The sequence below is a fragment of the Rhinatrema bivittatum genome, chromosome 11, assembly GCF_901001135.1.
Source record: "Rhinatrema bivittatum chromosome 11, aRhiBiv1.1, whole genome shotgun sequence".
Classification (NCBI taxonomy): domain Eukaryota; kingdom Metazoa; phylum Chordata; class Amphibia; order Gymnophiona; family Rhinatrematidae; genus Rhinatrema; species Rhinatrema bivittatum.
In genome coordinates this window covers 73,429,001-73,446,709 of record NC_042625.1, presented here as the reverse complement: position 1 = coordinate 73,446,709, position 17,709 = coordinate 73,429,001, and the positions used below count along the sequence as shown (strand labels likewise).

General features: G+C 41.9%; 1 protein-coding gene across 3 annotated transcripts in view; it reads left to right on the top strand.

Annotated features, from left to right (window-relative positions):
- The window catches only part of WDR87 (WD repeat domain 87), a 40,671-nt gene extending 37,153 nt beyond the window's left edge, over positions 1 to 3,518 (top strand). For all 3 annotated transcript variants that reach the window (XM_029571554.1, XM_029571553.1, XM_029571555.1), the window contains exon 6: positions 2,307 to 3,518. In XM_029571554.1, the coding sequence (XP_029427414.1) occupies positions 2,307 to 3,142 (836 nt within the window). In that variant the 3' untranslated portion in view covers positions 3,143 to 3,518. The remainder of the gene's footprint in view (positions 1 to 2,306) is intronic.
- The last annotated feature ends 14,191 nt before the right edge of the window (positions 3,519 to 17,709 follow it).

Genomic DNA, 17,709 nt, shown 5'->3' with positions numbered 1-17,709 from the left:
CTAGATTCTGTATGCAGTGCAACAATGGAAAAGCAGAATATCATTATTCCTCAAAACAATACAATCAAGAAATATAAATCAATCAGAATAGTAAAATCATACTAAAAATTATACATTTCAAAACAGCTGATGAATAGAATAATATTCAATAGTTAGAAGCTCCTGTACAAATTTTTTTAAATGTTCTAAACATTGATAAAATATTTCAAAATAGCAGACATCAAATAATATGCAGTAATAAAACTAATAAGGATTTAAAAAATCTCTCATTCTCTATACCTGTCACCCTGAGTTGTTGTTGTGAACTGGGGATACGCACACACACATACACATTACCTGCTATTAAGTTGACTTAGAAAATAAGCCACTGCTATTACTAGCAACAGTAACATGGGGTAGACAGTTTTTGGGTACTTGCCAGGTTCTTATGGCCTGGATTGGCCACTGTTGGAGACAGGATGCTGGGCTTGATGGACCCTTGGTCTGACCCAGTATGGCATGTTCTTATGTTCTTAAATATTCTCCCTCTGTTTCTCACACACATACACGTTTGGTGAGAGGACAGAGGGCTTGAGAGTGTGTGTGTGTGTGTGAAAGAGACAGACCACATTCCCTCCATCTCTCTCTCACACATACACGCTTCCTCTGTATCTCTCACACACAATTCCTGTCTCATCCAGGTGCACACACACATGCTTCCTCTCTCTCATCCCCACCCCTGCACACAGGCATCCATCTCATACACACCTATAGGTATCCTCTGATACAAACCCACAGGCACCCTCTCATATCTATACATAGGCACACACGCACTCACTCTTCTATACACTCACCATCTAATACACACACACACCCCCCCACACCATCTCATACACACATACACACACACAGGAAACTCACATGACACACACAAACAAGCTCTCACTCATTCGCACAAGCTCACACACATCATGGTCTCCTGTTGTCTTCAGGCCGTGGCGGGATGAGCTCCAACATGGGCCGAGGGCCTCCTGCTATTTTCTGGCCGTACAGCCCACCGATCTTCCTGCTTGGGGTGGGGGGGGAGAGCGGAAGCTGTGTGCAGGCAGGCATGGGCACAGCTTCCGCTCCCTCCCCCCCCCAAGCAGAAAGTTTGGTGGGCCATACAGCAGCAGGAGAGGCTGTGGGCCACCGGCAGAGCCTATCCAGCTAGTGGCCTCTCCTCCTACCACCAGCCTCCTGTTATCTTCGGGCCATACAGCTCACCGATCTTCCTGCTGGGGGGAGGGAGGGAGTGGAAGATGTGTGTGGGCGGGCATGCATGCGTGCACGCTGGCACACAGCTTCCACTCCCCCCCCCCCCCCCCAAGCAGGAAGATCAGTGGGCTGTCAACAGCAGGCAAGGCTGCGGGCCCACCAGCTGGTTAGGCTCTGCCGGTGGCCCGAGGCCTCTCCTACTGCCACCGGCCTGCCGCCTCCCTGGGTATGCCACTCTGGGCCTGTTCTCTTCAGCCGGCAGGGCTTGGCCTCCCTGCTGGCCTGCTGCTCCTGACTGGAACATTTCTTCTTCTCTTCAGCCAACAGGGCTTGGCTCCCTGCCAGCTGCTGCTCCTGGCTGGAGCGTTCTTCTTCCCGGGGTGACAACAGGAGGTTGATTGGTTGCACAGTCGCTGGCACCCCCTCCTTGTCGTCACCTGGGGTGGACTGTCCTCCTCGACCCCCTCTTAGCACGCCTCTGCGTGCAGGAAGGATGCCATGATACCTGGCTATCATAAGGTTGAACAGAAAGCAAATCTTTTGCCTTGCCCAAATTTGGCATTGAGCCATTTTTTTCACAAATATTTCTGATGTAGGATTTACTGCAAAATCTTTCATACAATCAAAATATGATGAAACATTTTGCAAAAGGGCAATGTCTAGGGGAAATGGAGAATCTGTGAACTAAGGTGAATGCTCATGAAGAAGTGTGAAATTTATTGATTATTCGCAATATGTTTCTATAAGTTTTTTGTTGTTTTTTTTAATAAAAAATTAAGGCGAAAAAGGCTGGGGGGGGGGAGGTTTGTGCATAATTCACAAAAAGATGAATGTGCCTGTTTTACACTTTTACTTTTCGTGCAAAAATTGTTACGTATCCCAGGGCAGATGCTGAAGGATTCATATGCAAGTGTACACATTTGAAGTTAGATACAATTTCTGTGTATAATTCCATGGGATTTATGGAATGAATACATAAACTACTCTAGAACATATATATTCCAGAATGCACTTTTTTCTTACACTGAGTTCTAAAACATTTTACTTTGATATATATGTTCTAATTTCAGACAAAAATCTTTCACATGACACTATGGATCTGCAAACTGCAAAGGGCAATAAAGATCTGGGGTCTGAAATGAAGGACACAATGAAGCTATCTGCCATAATTCTGCCTGATAAGGAATGGGATAGCGTGTGGCCTGGATGTAAAATGAAGCCCAAGAGGGATATTACACAGTCTTCTGCCAGAGGAAAATTCCGGTTGCCTGCACCGTGCCAAGAGGAGTCTCTCAGGAAGAGATCCAGCTTTAAAGAAGACAAAGAGCTAAAAACCCATGAGGGAAGGAGAGAGACTCAGCTGGAAGCAGAGTCTGTGGACCAGGTCTTTGGCAGGCATGCTGGAGAATGTCCCACAAGACAGGAGCTTTCTGAGTTTTCAGAAGACCAGGAAACACATTTTTCTCCTTTATCACCAAAGATTCCCAAACGGAGGAATAGGGGAGCAGCCAACGTCAGAGAACTAGTTTCATCCTTGGAAGGTCTTCAGCAGATCCATGCTAAAGGACGTAGAATAAGGAACAACAGTGTTTATTCCTTGAGTAATTCAAGCAAACCGAGGTCTGTAATGAAAGGGACGAGGATGGGGAGTGTGGCCACCACACTCAGTGGAAGATCATACTCATGCTTTTCAGGCAGAGAAGATCAAATAGCAGGCACAGCACTTGGAGAGCGGGTCCTACACAGAGTGCTTACTGTTGACCAAAAGGAAGAACCAGCCTCCATATTCTATCATGTTGTCCCGTTATTCTGGAAAAACAGTGTTCAAACATCCAGCCACTCTGGAGAGGTTTCGTTTGGCACTTTAAAACTAGATTGGACATCAGAAGCAGCTGGATGGACCTAGCAGTTGTCCAAACATCTGGAAGCATATGATTAAAACAGAACTTTGACATTTCCTAATATCATTTGTTTTTAAGAGGGCAGATACCCCTACAGCTTATTCTTAATTACTCTTCCACAGCTAAAAACACAGAGTAACATAATTTAGGGTGCTCTGATCTGTTTGTGTAGCTTTCTAGTTTCTTAAGTTAGAACTCTTCATAATAAGTGACTAGACGAGTTGTAATGGCTTGCTGGGGCCACTTTCTGTGATATTCACAAATGAGTATTGAATTCTAGTGGCTCAGAGTTTTGAAGAATAGGCTTATATAATGTCTAAAGCTCATGTATTTCTCTCTTTTGGTTGCCTTTAAAAGATATTGCAACCTATAAAGACTGGTGTCCACTTCTTAATGCAAGAGAAATTTGCTATTTATTTTCCAGTAAAAAGTGCAACGAAACATGCTGATCTGAAAAAATGCAGATGAAGTCTTCCATTTATCTTATAACAGCTTCATCCTGGGTGATAGTGCCAACATGTCACACACACACACACACTGCCCCACCACAGAACAGGTACAGCACCGGTAACAGTACTGCAAAGATTTCTGCACCTTCCTCCCACATGCACATCTATCTACTATTTATATACCCCCACCACAGAACAGGCATGGCAAAGGCAACAGCAGGGGAAAAAATTACACACACACACACACACACTTTATCTGTCTCACACACACAAACAAACATTCACATACACTGCTCCATCACAGAACATGTACAAGACCATCACTATCCCACCACTGAACAAGTACCGCACATTTTGAGAAAAGCCTTCCTGGATTTAGCAGCCTGTAGTGGCTAGTGTCTCATCTCTCATACTCCCATTTTGGTCCAAATAGCTTTTCTAGAGAGATCGGGTGGTCTGGACCCTTTTGAGTTCACTTTCCATAATGGTTATATCATTTTGATAGGGGGGAGACTGTATTTGGTCTTTGACCTCTCCAGTGCTTTTGATCTTGTGGATCATGCAATCTTGTTAGATTGATATACAGTTGTGCTCATAAGCTTACATACCCCTGGCAGAATTTGTAAGATGTGTTGCACTTTAAGAAACCATGAGCGATCAGACAAAACACGTGTTATTTTTGTGTTTCAAATTAAAACTATTGTGCATCACAGAATAGCACAATCATTAAACAAAGCATAGCAATAAAGGAAATAATAAAAATGGTCCTGTTCAAAAGTTTGCATACCCTTGAATGTTTGGGCAGATAATATACACTCAAGCTGATACACACAGGTTGAGATGGCAATCAAGAGTAGGTCTCCACACCTGTGCCTTGTTTGATTGTAATTAGTGTCTGTGTATAGACAGACAATTAGTTTTTCAGCTCTTGAAAACCCCTGTGCTTTTCATCTAGGGCTGCACTGACTTTGGTGGTTACTGAAGCATGGGGAAAGCAAAAGAACTGAAAGGATCTGTGAGCAAAAGCAGTTCAACTTTATAAATCAGGAAAAGGATATAAAAAAAATGCCCAAAGATTTGAAGATGCAGATCAGTACTGTTCAAACTCATCAAGAAGTGTAAAATTATGGGTTATTTTAATACCAAGCCACGGTCAGATACAAAGATTTCAGATACAACTGCCAGGAAAATTTGTTGAGATGCAAAGAAAAACCCACAAGTAACTACTACTGAAATACAGGTTTCTCTGAAACAAAGTGGTGTGAGTGTTTCAGCATGCACAATAAGGAGATACTTGAAGAAAAATGGTAGAGTTGCCATAAAAAAGCCAATGCTGCACCAATACCACAAAACAGCCTGCTTACAATATGCCAAACAGCACCTAGGGAAGCCTCAAAACTTCTGGAACAAAAAAATGTAGTGATGAGAGGAAAATGGATCTTTATGGTCACAACCATAAACGCTAGGAAGAAAAGCACACCATCACTACCATGAAGCATGGAGGTGGATCTCTGCTGTTTTAGGTGGATGTGAGCTACAGCGGCACTGGGAATTTAGTCCAGATTGATGGCAGGATGAATGTAGCATGTTATCAGAAAATGCTGGAGAAGAATTTGCATTCATCAGCCAGGAAGCTGTACTTGGACTTTCCAACATGACAATGTCGACCCTTCAGTGACTGCAGCAGAAGAAAAAGGTTCAGTGATGGTCATCACAGTCTCCTGACTTCAACATCATTGAGCCACTTTGGAGAGAACTAAACAAAAGTCTCCTTGAAGGTACCCTCCATAAAACTTGCCAGATTAGGTTTAACAAGAAAGCGTGACTTCTCGGTTGCAGGTCCTGTATTATGGAATTCTCTCCCTGATTCTTTAAGGCTTGAATCCAGCTCCAAAGAATTAAAAAAAAAAATTAAAGACCTATTTATGCAGCCTGGCATTTAACCATTTAACTCCTGATTAGGGTTCCTTTCCTTCAGCTTTGAAGCGTGTTCGTGTAACCCTTTCTCTTTATGAGAACTGTGTTACTGTATGTCCAAGTTATGTTGCCTTAACTGTACTGTTGTAGATCTTATTTTATTATCCCAGGACAAGCAGGATGCTAGTCCTCACATATAGGGTGACATCGGTAATGGAGCCCTATGTACGGAAAACTTCTTTAAAAGTTTCTATGAAACTTTTGACTGGCACCGGAGTGCCTACTGAGCATGCCCAGCATGCTATGATATTCCCTGCCACAGGGGTCTCTCTTCAGTCTTCTTTTTTCCGCGAAGCCGTTAGCATCGCGGGCTATTAGGAGTCTTGAGGTGATTTTCACCTTGTACGAATTTTGAAAAAATTTGATTAGCCGCAGGGGTTTTCGATTTTTGTTACCGTCGGTAACTTTTTTCTGTTATCGATTCCCGGCTGGGAGCGATAACTCGGGGGTTTTTGCCGTCGACGGCCGTCTGGCGCCATGGCCTCCGGCTTCAAAAAGTGCCCTAACTGCACAAGAACTATGTCGATTACCGACCCACATTTTGAATGTGTTCTTTGCTTAGGCAAGGACCACAACATTCAAATGTGTAAATCTTGTGCTGAAATGACCAGTAAAGGTCGTCGTTTAAGGGCTGAGAAAATGGAACAACTTTTCTCCATAACACTACTTCCACGGGCATCGACGTCAACGCAGTCTTCTCCATCGGCTTCCGTTCGCCAGCTTCTGTTGAAGAAAAAACACCCAGAAGCGGGAGACGCCTCGACTTCATCTCAGTCGATATCATCGAGGGCATCGACTGCTGGAAGCGAAAAACAAAAGGAGAAGCATCGCCATCGACGGCGGCAGGAGACGATGGCCGAAGAGACTTCCGCAGGTACGGCCTCTCCGGCAAAGAAAACCCGGACGGAGGTAGAGGCTCCAAGGCCTACTACAGGGCGTTCCCCACCGATATCGGTGCCGGGTCCCGAACCTCCTCAGGGCTCTGAGGAGGTATCGGTATCGCCTCCACCGCCTCCCTCTACAGCTGCTCTGTTTTCACCAGCTGCTAGAGTGGAACTTGACTCACTGATACGTCAAGCGGTGCAACAAGCTCTACGAGAGGCGATTCCACCATCGATGCCGGTGCCATTATCGATGCCCATTCCGTAGATTCCGAGGTCACCGACGATGGCAGCGGATCCGGAGACGATTCCCACCCCGGTACTGTCACCGATGCCGCATACGCCTCTACCGGTTCCTTCCTCGGTGCCAGCGATGCCAGCACCGGTTCCACCGGGGGATGTCAACATCCTGCATCCAGTATTTAACAAACTGGACTCACTTCTGGACATTCTGACCAAACAACTACCAAAGGATCCAGTTCCAGGACCATCTGGTCTACCAAGGCAGTTGCCACTAGACCCTGTCCCAGGCCCATCAGGAGTACCAAGGCCTGTTAGGCCTCGCTCGCCTGTGCCACCACATCATGATCCTGGTGACTCTTCCTCTGACTATTCTTCGGATGAAGAACTATTCTCAGAGCCCTCTCCGCCGGATGATCATAGAAAGTCTCCACCAGAAGACCTTTCATTTACTAATTTCGTAAAGGAAATGGCAGACACCATCCCCTTTCCTATCCAGACGGAAGTAGATGAGAGGCAGAAAAACTTTGGAAGTCCTTCAATTTGTGGACCCTCCCAAAGAAATGTTGGCAATCCCGGTCCATGAGGTTTTTCAAGAACTACAGCACAGAATTTGGGAGCACCCAAGTTCTGTACCGGCGGTGAACAAGAGGGCTGAAGCCACGTACCTGGTACAACCTACTCCAGGATTCCAGAGGTCTCAACTGCCTCACCAATCAGTGGTGGTTGAATCTGCCCAAAAGAAGGCAAAAAGGCAGAAATCACATGCTTCCTTACCACCTGGAAAGGAAAGTAGATTCCTGGATAATTTAGGAAGAAAGATTTTCCAGGGTTCCATGCTGGTGTCAAAAATTTCTGCTTACCAGCTTTATATAAATCAATACCAAAGAAACTTGTGGAAACAAGTTCAGGAACTCTCGCTTTCTCTTCCAGAACAGTTGCAGGAGCCATTCCTAAACATCATACACAAGGGCCTTGACTCGGGCAAGCATGAAGTTCGGGCAACTTATGATTGCTTTGAGACAGCAGCAAGATTGTCAGCATCAGGCATAGCTGCGAGAAGATGGGCTTGGCTAAAGGCCTCGGATCTTCGCCCAGAGGTTCAGGAGCATTTATCTGATCTTCCATGTACCGGGGATAACCTTTTTGGGGAAAAGATTAAGGAAGCTGTGGCAACCTTAAAGGACCACACCGAAACCTTAAAACAATTATCCTCTCAGCCTCCAGAACCTCAAAGTTCCTCCAGGAAATTTCCCAGACGTGACTCTCGCCGACCATACTACCGTCCACGTCGGTACTATCCCCCAGCTGGTAGGCCAAGGGCCAATCGCCCAACACAACGCCAACAGCCTAGGCAAAGGCCAACAAGACCTCAGCCACCTCCACAGACAACAACTACTTCTGGTTTCTGAAAAGCCCCAGAGAGCAGCAGCTACATCAACCCGTTTCAGGAAACACCAGTAGGAGGTCGCATACAGTACTTCCACAACAATTGGACCTCCATCACCACCAACCAGTGGGTGTTATCCATCATAACTCACGGTTACAGGCTGGATTTCTTAACTATCCCAAAAGAAAATCCACCACGTCACTCTTACACAATAAATCAACATTCCATAATTCTTCAAACAGAATTATCCAACCTTCTGAGAGCCAGGGCTATAGAACCGGTCCCTGGGCCTCAAAAGGGCAGAGGATTCTACTCCAGATATTTCCTCATTCCAAAGAAAACAGGAGGCCTTCGACCCATTCTAGACCTCAGAAATCTCAACAAATTCCTGAGAAAGGAAAAGTTCAGAATGGTATCCCTAGGCACCATTCTGCCTCTTCTTCAAAGGGGAGATTGGCTCTGCTCTCTGGATCTTCAAGATGCATACGCTCACATCCCCATCTATCCTCCTCATCGCCAGTACCTGCGCTTTCGGATACTAAATCAGCATTTTCAATACAGAATGCTGCCATTCGGCCTTGCATCAGCACCACGAGTATTCACAAAATGCATGGCTGCAGCAGTGGCACACCTCCACAAGCACAGAGTGCACGTGTTCCCTTATCTGGACGATTGGCTCATCAAAAGTCAATCAAAAGAAGGAGCTCTCACTTCTCTCAAGCTCACCATCCAAGTGCTTCACTCCTTGGGATTCCTCATCAACTACCAGAAGTCCCATCTGCCACCAACTCATCTGATACAGTTCATAGGTGCAGAACTGAACACTACACTAGCAACGGCTTTTCTTCCAAGAGACCGTGCGCAAACACTTGTCCAGTTGGCTCACAATCTTCGCAAACCATTCCAGGTAACCGCTCACCAATGCCTCATTCTTCTAGGGCATATGGCTTCCACAGTTCATGTCACTCCCATGGCCAGATTGACCATGCGCCTACTGCAATGGACACTCAAAACACAGTGGATACAAGCCACTCAACCAATGTCTACTCCCATTCATATCACACCAGAACTCAGATCTGCACTCCTCTGGTGGACATCAATGGGCAACCTGCTCAAAGGCCTACCTTTCCAGCAGCCAGTTACACAAGTGACTTTGACTACAGATGCATCCACCTTAGGATGGGGAGCACACATTGGTCATCTAAAGACACAGGGCAAGTGGACTCAGCTCGAAGCCTCTTTTCAAATAAACTTCCTAGAGCTTCGAGCTATACGCTATGCGCTACATGCGTTCAAGGACTGCCTATCACACAAGACTGTTCTGATCCAAACGGACAACACAGTAGCCATGTGGTACATCAACAAACAAGGAGGGACAGGTTCTTATCTCCTTTGTCAAGAAGCAGCACAGATTTGGGACTGGGCCCTCACACACTCAATTTTTCTACGGGCCACCTACCTAGCGGGCATCCACAACACAGTAGCGGATCGCCTCAGTCGTCAGTTCCAACCGCACGAATGGTCATTGGATCCAGCAATAGCATCCAAGATTTTCCAACGCTGGGGTCAACCGACGATAGATCTCTTTGCATCTCAACTCAAGTACAAAGTGAACAATTACTGCTCTCTCCTCTGGCAACAAAACAGCCTACCAAAGGACGCGTTTGCTCGCCATTGGACTTCAGGCCTGTTATACGCGTATCCACCGATACCACTCATAACCAAAACTTTAGTGAAACTACAACAGGACAAGGGAACTATGATACGCATAGCCCCATATTGGCCTCGACAAGTATGGTTCCCCACACTGCTAGATCTATCAGTCAGGGATCCAATTCGCCTGGGAGTAGCTCCCAATCTCATAACTCAGGAACAGGGTCAGTTGCGCCATCCCAACCTTCAATCCCTGTCCCTAACAGCATGGATGTTGAAAGCTTGATCTTACAGCCACTCAACCTTCCATCCGCTATATCTCAAGTACTTATAGCTGCACGTAAACCTTCCACTAGAAAGAATTATTCCTACAAATGGAAACGGTTTACGCTGTGGTGCAATCAGAAAGATTTAGATCCTTTCACTTGCCCCACTACCTCGCTACTAGATTACCTTTACCACCTCTCAGACTCTGGTCTTAAGACATCATCTGTAAGGGTACACTTAAGTGCAATCTCAGCTTACCATAGCAAGCTGGGGGATGCAGCTATCTCCACACAGCCTCTCGTCCGTAAATTCATGAGAGGCCTAACTCACATTAAACCTCCAGTTCATTCCCCAAGCATACAATGGGATCTGAACGTAGTACTCACTAGACTTATGCGTTCTCCTTTTGAACCCATAAATACTTGTGACCTTAAATACCTTACATGGAAAACGGTTTTTCTCATAGCCATTACATCTGCCAGAAGGGTCAGTGAACTACAAGCACTAGTCACATATGAACCTTTTACAAAGTTCCTCCATGACAGGGTAGTCCTTCGGACACATCCAAAATTCCTTCCTAAGGTTGTCACGGAATTTCACTTGAACCAATCAATAGTTTTACCTACATTCTTTCCTAGGCCTCACTCTCACCAGGGAGAAAGAGCCTTACACACTTTAGACTGTAAGCATGCGTTGTCCTTCTATTTAAACCGCACTACAGCCCAAAGAAAATCCAGTCAGCTGTTTGTTTCCTATGATCCAAACAAACCAGGTAAAGCAGTGGGTAAGCATACTCTGTCAAACTGGCTAGCACATTGCATACAGTTCTGTTATGACAAAGCAGGCCTTACTCTTCAAGGGCGAGTAAAAGCACATTCAGTCAGAGCAATGTCAACCTCAGTAGCACACCTTCGCTCTGTACCTATTCTAGACATTTGTAAAGCAGCAACATGGAGTTCTCTTCACACCTTTGCAGCCCACTACTGCTTAGACAAAGAAGGAAGACAAGATTCAGCATATGGACAGTCCGTCTTAAAGAACTTGTTTCCAGTATAACCCCAACTCCTTCTACATCCAACCTGCTGTGATTTCGGCTGATTCATTTCAATAACAATACCTTACGGTCACTTCAGCACAAAATGACTCAGCCTCTAGCTTGCTAATCACCCATATGTGAGGACTAGCATCCTGCTTGTCCTGGGATAAAGCAAAATTGCTTACCTTGTAATAGGTGTTATCCCAGGACAGCAGGATGTAGTCCTCACGAAACCCACCCGCCACCCCGCGGAGTTGGGTCCGATACGTTTTATTATTTTATTTTTGGCTAACGCTTATTGCTACAAAACAAGACTGAAGAGAGACCCCTGTGGCAGGGAATATCATAGCATGCTGGGCATGCTCAGTAGGCACTCCGGTGCCAGTCAAAAGTTTCATAGAAACTTTTAAAGAAGTTTTCCGTACATAGGGCTCCATTACCGATGTCACCTGTCTAATTTTGGGACTCATAGCTTAGGGCACAAGAACACTGCAATTCAGCAAGAGGTTTTAAAATTTAGTTTATTTTGGCTTTTTCAAAAGACATGCAAAGACAAGTGTTCTTGTGAGATGCAATCTGCCCTCTATCTGTAATAAGTAGCATCTCAATGAATTTCTGCCCTGCTCTGACTTATATAATTAAATACAACCTTCCCGAAGCTTCCAGAAAAGTGTAACCGCCCACAAACACATGATACTGTTTGTCATGACATTCTATCCTGTATAGGAAATGCTTGTGAGGACCTCCCTCAACTAAGAATTCTTCTAACCCTGTTCCTCCTCCCAATGTAAACAAGTTCCTGTATCATACTGGCTTTGATGCAAGTATTCTCTTCTTGTCTTCTGTTGTTCTTCTTTGTTTATTGTAAACACCTCCCAGTCTGGGTCTTGAATAAAGCTTGGCACCAGGATTCATTCAAATTGGTTTCAGGTCATTGAAACCAATATCTGCAAGATAAAGGCTTGCATCCTGGTTTCCTGCAGAACGAGTATCCCTGCATTGTGAAGTAAATGTGGCCATTAAAATAGGCCTCTCTCCTTTTGTTGCCAGCAAATCTGTCTCAGAGATTCTCTGCAAGTCATTGATGCCTTCCTGGCCTGTAATTATAAGCTTTGCAGGATTTACCAGTTTCCCAAAATCTTCTGCATCCGTTGAATCTGTGATAGTCAGAAAGTCTCTCAAAGTTCATTCACCTCTGACAGGCCAGTAAAGCAGAGGAGTCTGGGTATTCTTGGTTATTTTAATCAGACATATTCTTCATTTCCCTCTATGGGACACCTTAAAATGGATAGGTGTCACATCAATCAGTCTTCGATGCTAAGCCATGACAGAGGAACTTAAAAGTGTAACCTAACCACTAACCTTGGTATTTATCAGGTGTAGTGCATAGGTGTGTGTCCCTCTAGATTCTTAATTAATATGAAGGATGCTCCCACAAGCATTCACTAGTTAATCAAAAAATAACATCAAAACTAATTTCACTAGGTAACTATTAGCTCTATAATGGAGCTATACAGATACCTGCATTATAAAAATGACCTACTTCATAACAACATGATCACATATGTTATCTTTCAGAATCAAGTAAGTACATAATAGTGGTATAACATGTAAAGATAAGTACACAGAGAGACCAGTATGAAAGTACTGTGTTTTTCATATGATACTAGGTATTCTGAGCAAATCTTTTCAATGAATACTGTTGTTATGAACAACTACCCAGGATAATATTCATTAAAATGGCAACTAGGGATATAATCAATGCACCTTACCAGAAAAGTAAAGAAACCAATAACATAGAAGAAAACCAAGAATCTATAGAAAAACTCATACTGTGTTGTGCATACATGATGTAAAAGTGTTGCAAAGCATAAGACATATTCTAGTCATAGGCTGTAGTGATGGAAGATCAAATACAAAAGCATATGCATGATAGACAAAGGCATAGCAAAAGTCTGAAACATCATACTAATTCTATAGGGTATGTATAGTACTATCCAGTATTATGACAATAAACTGTAGCAGTGAAAGCACTCACTGTATGAACTGTCCTAATTCACTTGTGGCAGTCATATATCCAAGAGATAATACAGCTGTGTAGAGCAAGTATTAATTATTAAGGTAGATGATGGCTAGTAATACTGCTTCGTCTTCAGATACTTCTAGGGGAAATGGGGCTAATACCCTTCTCAAATGATGGTAAGTCTAAATATATTGGGGATAATCATAACAATAGATGAACGCTAACTCTGTGAGAAAGTCTTTAACATATTATGTAATCTAAAACAAACTAATGTACTTTGCAAAATTGATAAACCATCAGTGTAAGATTTTACACAGGGAAGGAAGGAATGTCATATAAATAAAAGACAGAAATAAGGAAAATTATATCTTCCCCTTTGGAATCCTAAATAGAAACCCACTAGCTTATAAGTCACAGATAGAGTTTATAGTAAAAGGACCAAGATAAGAAGAAAAGAACAATGAGCAATTAATAAACCCAAAAATATAGTAATAGAATATTACAAATCCCTATAGCAGAGCTCCTCATGTGTAAGATATGTATTTGTTTCAAGGAGAAAAGAAATCTTTGTGAAAGAGAGTAAAACAGTCATTAGGTAAAATCTAGTAAATAGTGTCATAGGAAACGATATTCAAAGAAGGGTTCAGCAAAGACATTAGAATAAGAGATAGAATATTGAGATATTAAAGATCAGCAAAGTGATTATCCTAAGTGCAAGCTGCAAAACCAAAGAATAGGAATAGCTTATAACTTAGGCTGGTGTGGAAGAGAAATATAAAGAGATCTCCCTCTTGAACCCTGAATTATCCTATTTGAATCACAATGAAACACATCACCCTCTATGTGATCAAAGCAGCTTCCATAGATAAAGATAGGAAAACCTAGTACATATGCATTTAACTGATTCAGCATATAAGTATTATAAAGTCTAAGACTGGAAAATATTACTTAACTTGGAACATACAAACTAATAAAAACAGCATCACTTCAAATAATATTATTAACTTGAACACCTAAGTGCTGACAGAGAATGAAAAAACCTAAATTCTGCATAAAGTCATTCCCACAAAACATAGAAAAAGCAAAAATCAGGTATAAATTGTACGCCTTGCAGTCCATATAATATGTAAGAAAGTCTGTGACCATAATTTCTGCATTCAGGGCGTATATAGTTCTTTTAGTAGGAGTCAGTGATGATGTCAAGGCAGAATCTCTTAGCTCCTTAGATTGGATGCATGTGTATGAATTCAAACCTAAATAAAAGTGCAACAAATCCGATTAAGTAGTAAGAAAATACTTTTATGTCACGTACTCCCTATATTTAAGTTGCCAAATAATCCCCACATTATTTCAAAACATCATGCAATGGTCCAGACCACAAACATAAATACGCAAACTGTACATTAAAACATATATGTCACAGCACTGACCACATAATACATTCATTCATTCATTCCTCCTTGTACACATGTAACATAGAACAGACAACATGTCAAACGTTTGAGCTCAAAAAAGAAAAACGTATTTTAAAAATATAAAAGAATTGGATCGATCCACAAAAGAAAACAAAAACTCAGAATGAAAATTAAAATAGATCTATTCAAAAAATTGAAAAGGAATCAAACTGGAAAAAACTGATCTTCATCTCCCATAGCATAGAGACAGATGCGCTTTGTGCTTTGGTACCCTGGAAAGAAATCTAATATATGACAGTTAATATAATGTTTAAAATGAAAATTAAAAATGACATTACAGGTTCTTTAAAAGTCAAACTACTGTTATACCTTAATTCAGCAAAAAACAGTCATAAAGCTACTTTCCTTTCTCTGATGGTCCACCCCTAGGAGGCGCTGTCCCCTATGATAAGAGCTACTTCCTTTTACAAATCTAAAATCTCTTTTTGTTTTCCTATGCTTGTAAACTCCTAACTCGCCTTCTAAAAGAAAAACTTAAAACAAACAACTTTGCACTTAATTAGAAGTCATTTATTTCCATCCAATATGCATATGTTCCACAAAGTTCTTACTACCAAATCCTGTAAATACCCTAAATAGAAATACGAATCATTTCCAAAAGCACAGACATATCAGCTAGGAGTCTGGAAGTCTGCAAAATAAAAGGATGGCACAGACTAATATGCATTAACCAAAAGTTTTTCTTACTGGCACATAACTGAATAATAGACATTGCTGCTTATTTCTCTGCTGTTCACCGTCTCACAATCTTTCTCCTTTACATATCATCTAACCAGTCCACAATACAAACATGTAATACCTGAACTCCCATCAAAATAAACCACCTAATTCATTCCCTTACGTCTAAAAGTTAGCAGCTAGTGAGATATAATCAAAACTGCGAACTAACGTACTTAACACATATTGCCGCAGAAAGGTCATGCATATTAGTGCCGTCCGTTTATTTCTGACCTGTGTTTAATTTAAAATAAATCATATCTTCACACAATTTTAATGCAACCTACTTATATCTTTTCTCTCCTTTTACCCAAAACAGTCTAAATTTCTCAGCACACAGCCTTCTGCATCTTCATAGATCTCTTCCCTCTTTAACATTACGTCATCTCTCATCCCTAATATTCACTTTCCCCATACTTTCAACACAAATTTCTGTTTTCACATTAAACAGATCAATTCATTAGTCCCTCTTCTATCACCTTTGCACTTTGTCCTATAACATACTTAAACCTCAAACCTTTCAGCAGAACTGTAAAATCCATTTTAAAAGTGACTCACTCCCAGGTGTTTTTTTTTTTCCTTTCTTCTCAACCACATTCCTAAAGGGGGGTTCAACTCCTTTCCCGCCAAACAACTGTTACCCTCAATGAATAGGTTTGTTAAGTGATAAAACCCTTTAACAAATCATTTCATTAAAATAAAGTTGCTCTCTTGTAGTATATCTATAGATTGTTTTCCTTTCTATCTCTCTGCCTATACCCCTGACCAAAGAAAAAACCATACATCCCTCTCCAATGATAAATCAAATCTAATTATGAATGACTTTAAATAAACACAAGTTCATGCTTTCGTTCTTACCAAATGAAATGAAACACAATGCACAATAAACTCTCGGTAATCACACAATTCTAAAAACTTAGATGCAAATATGAGCATCTCTGCATTAATGGTAGGAAATAAAACCAAAAACTAAACAGCTTACTGAGCTGGTTATTCTTTTTCTACGTTTACAGTGAACATAAGAGTCCTTGTGGCCAGCCATGGCTACATCAGTCAGCCCTGTACCTTGAGGGGGAGAGGGGAGAAGCAAAACACCAAAAAACTGAAAAACTTCATTTCTCTGGTTAATGATACCCTAACAGCAATCACGCATTAACTCCAAAGCAAACTTAAATATGAACTGATAACAATAAATCTCATAGACTAAAATAAACTGGAGGCATTTATGTACCTCTGATCACAGACAGCTGTAAACTATAATATCCAGCCATGCAGTTTCTAGTTTTAAAAGCACCGCTTTTGTTTTGTTTAACAACTAAACTTTGGTAAAAATCCACTAAACGAAAAACACCTTATCATACTAATTATAAAACTTTCAACTTACCAATTGTATCTTATTCCCTCTTTCTCCTTCTGAATCTACACACTTACAACAGCCGCTCCCCCCGATGTAAAGTAAAAGTGAAAGTGAAACTGCTTGAGCGCAAGCCATGCGGTCTAAGAACAAAAGACCCCAGACTGACTAGTGCTGGCTACCCCTCTGTTTTTCAACTGTTCAATCTGAAAATACCAGAACTTAAGTTAGATTTTAATCAAATCATCAACTCATGTCCTGTCTCCCTAACATATATTAAAGAACATTGTGCAAAAAGTATTCTAAACCTGATATAACACACAAGCTATATACACTGTACAACAAATAAAATAAAAACATTGCTACTTACAGATTTTTCCTTCTTTTTTTTTTTTTTTTCTTGTTACATACTCACAAAATAGATCCAACTGCATTCCACATCTGCTCTGAACTCATAATTCTCCGGGATAAGCCTCCAGTCTACCTGGGTAACTCAATCTTTGAACGGCAAGCCAAATTTTACCCTTCAAGAACCTAGTATTACCTTCGTCCGCCAAAAGCAATACTACAGCTTATTAATAATTAATAATTAATAATAACAACAGTTATTAGAGTCCCATCTGGGGTGCCAAAATGTCTAATTTTGGGACTCATAGCTTAGGGCACAAGAACACTGCAATTCAGCAAGAGGTTTTAAAATTTAGTTTATTTTGGCTTTTTCAAAAGACATGCAAAGACAAGTGTTCTTGTGAGATGCAATCTGCCCTCTATCTGTAATAAGTAGCATCTCAATGAATTTCTGCCCTGCTCTGACTTATATAATTAAATACAACCTTCCCGAAGCTTCCAGAAAAGTGTAACCGCCCACAAACACATGATACTGTTTGTCATGACATTCTATCCTGTATAGGAAATGCTTGTGAGGACCTCCCTCAACTAAGAATTCTTCTAACCCTGTTCCTCCTCCCAATGTAAACAAGTTCCTGTATCATACTGGCTTTGATGCAAGTATTCTCTTCTTGTCTTCTGTTGTTCTTCTTTGTTTATTGTAAACACCTCCCAGTCTGGGTCTTGAATAAAGCTTGGCACCAGGATTCATTCAAATTGGTT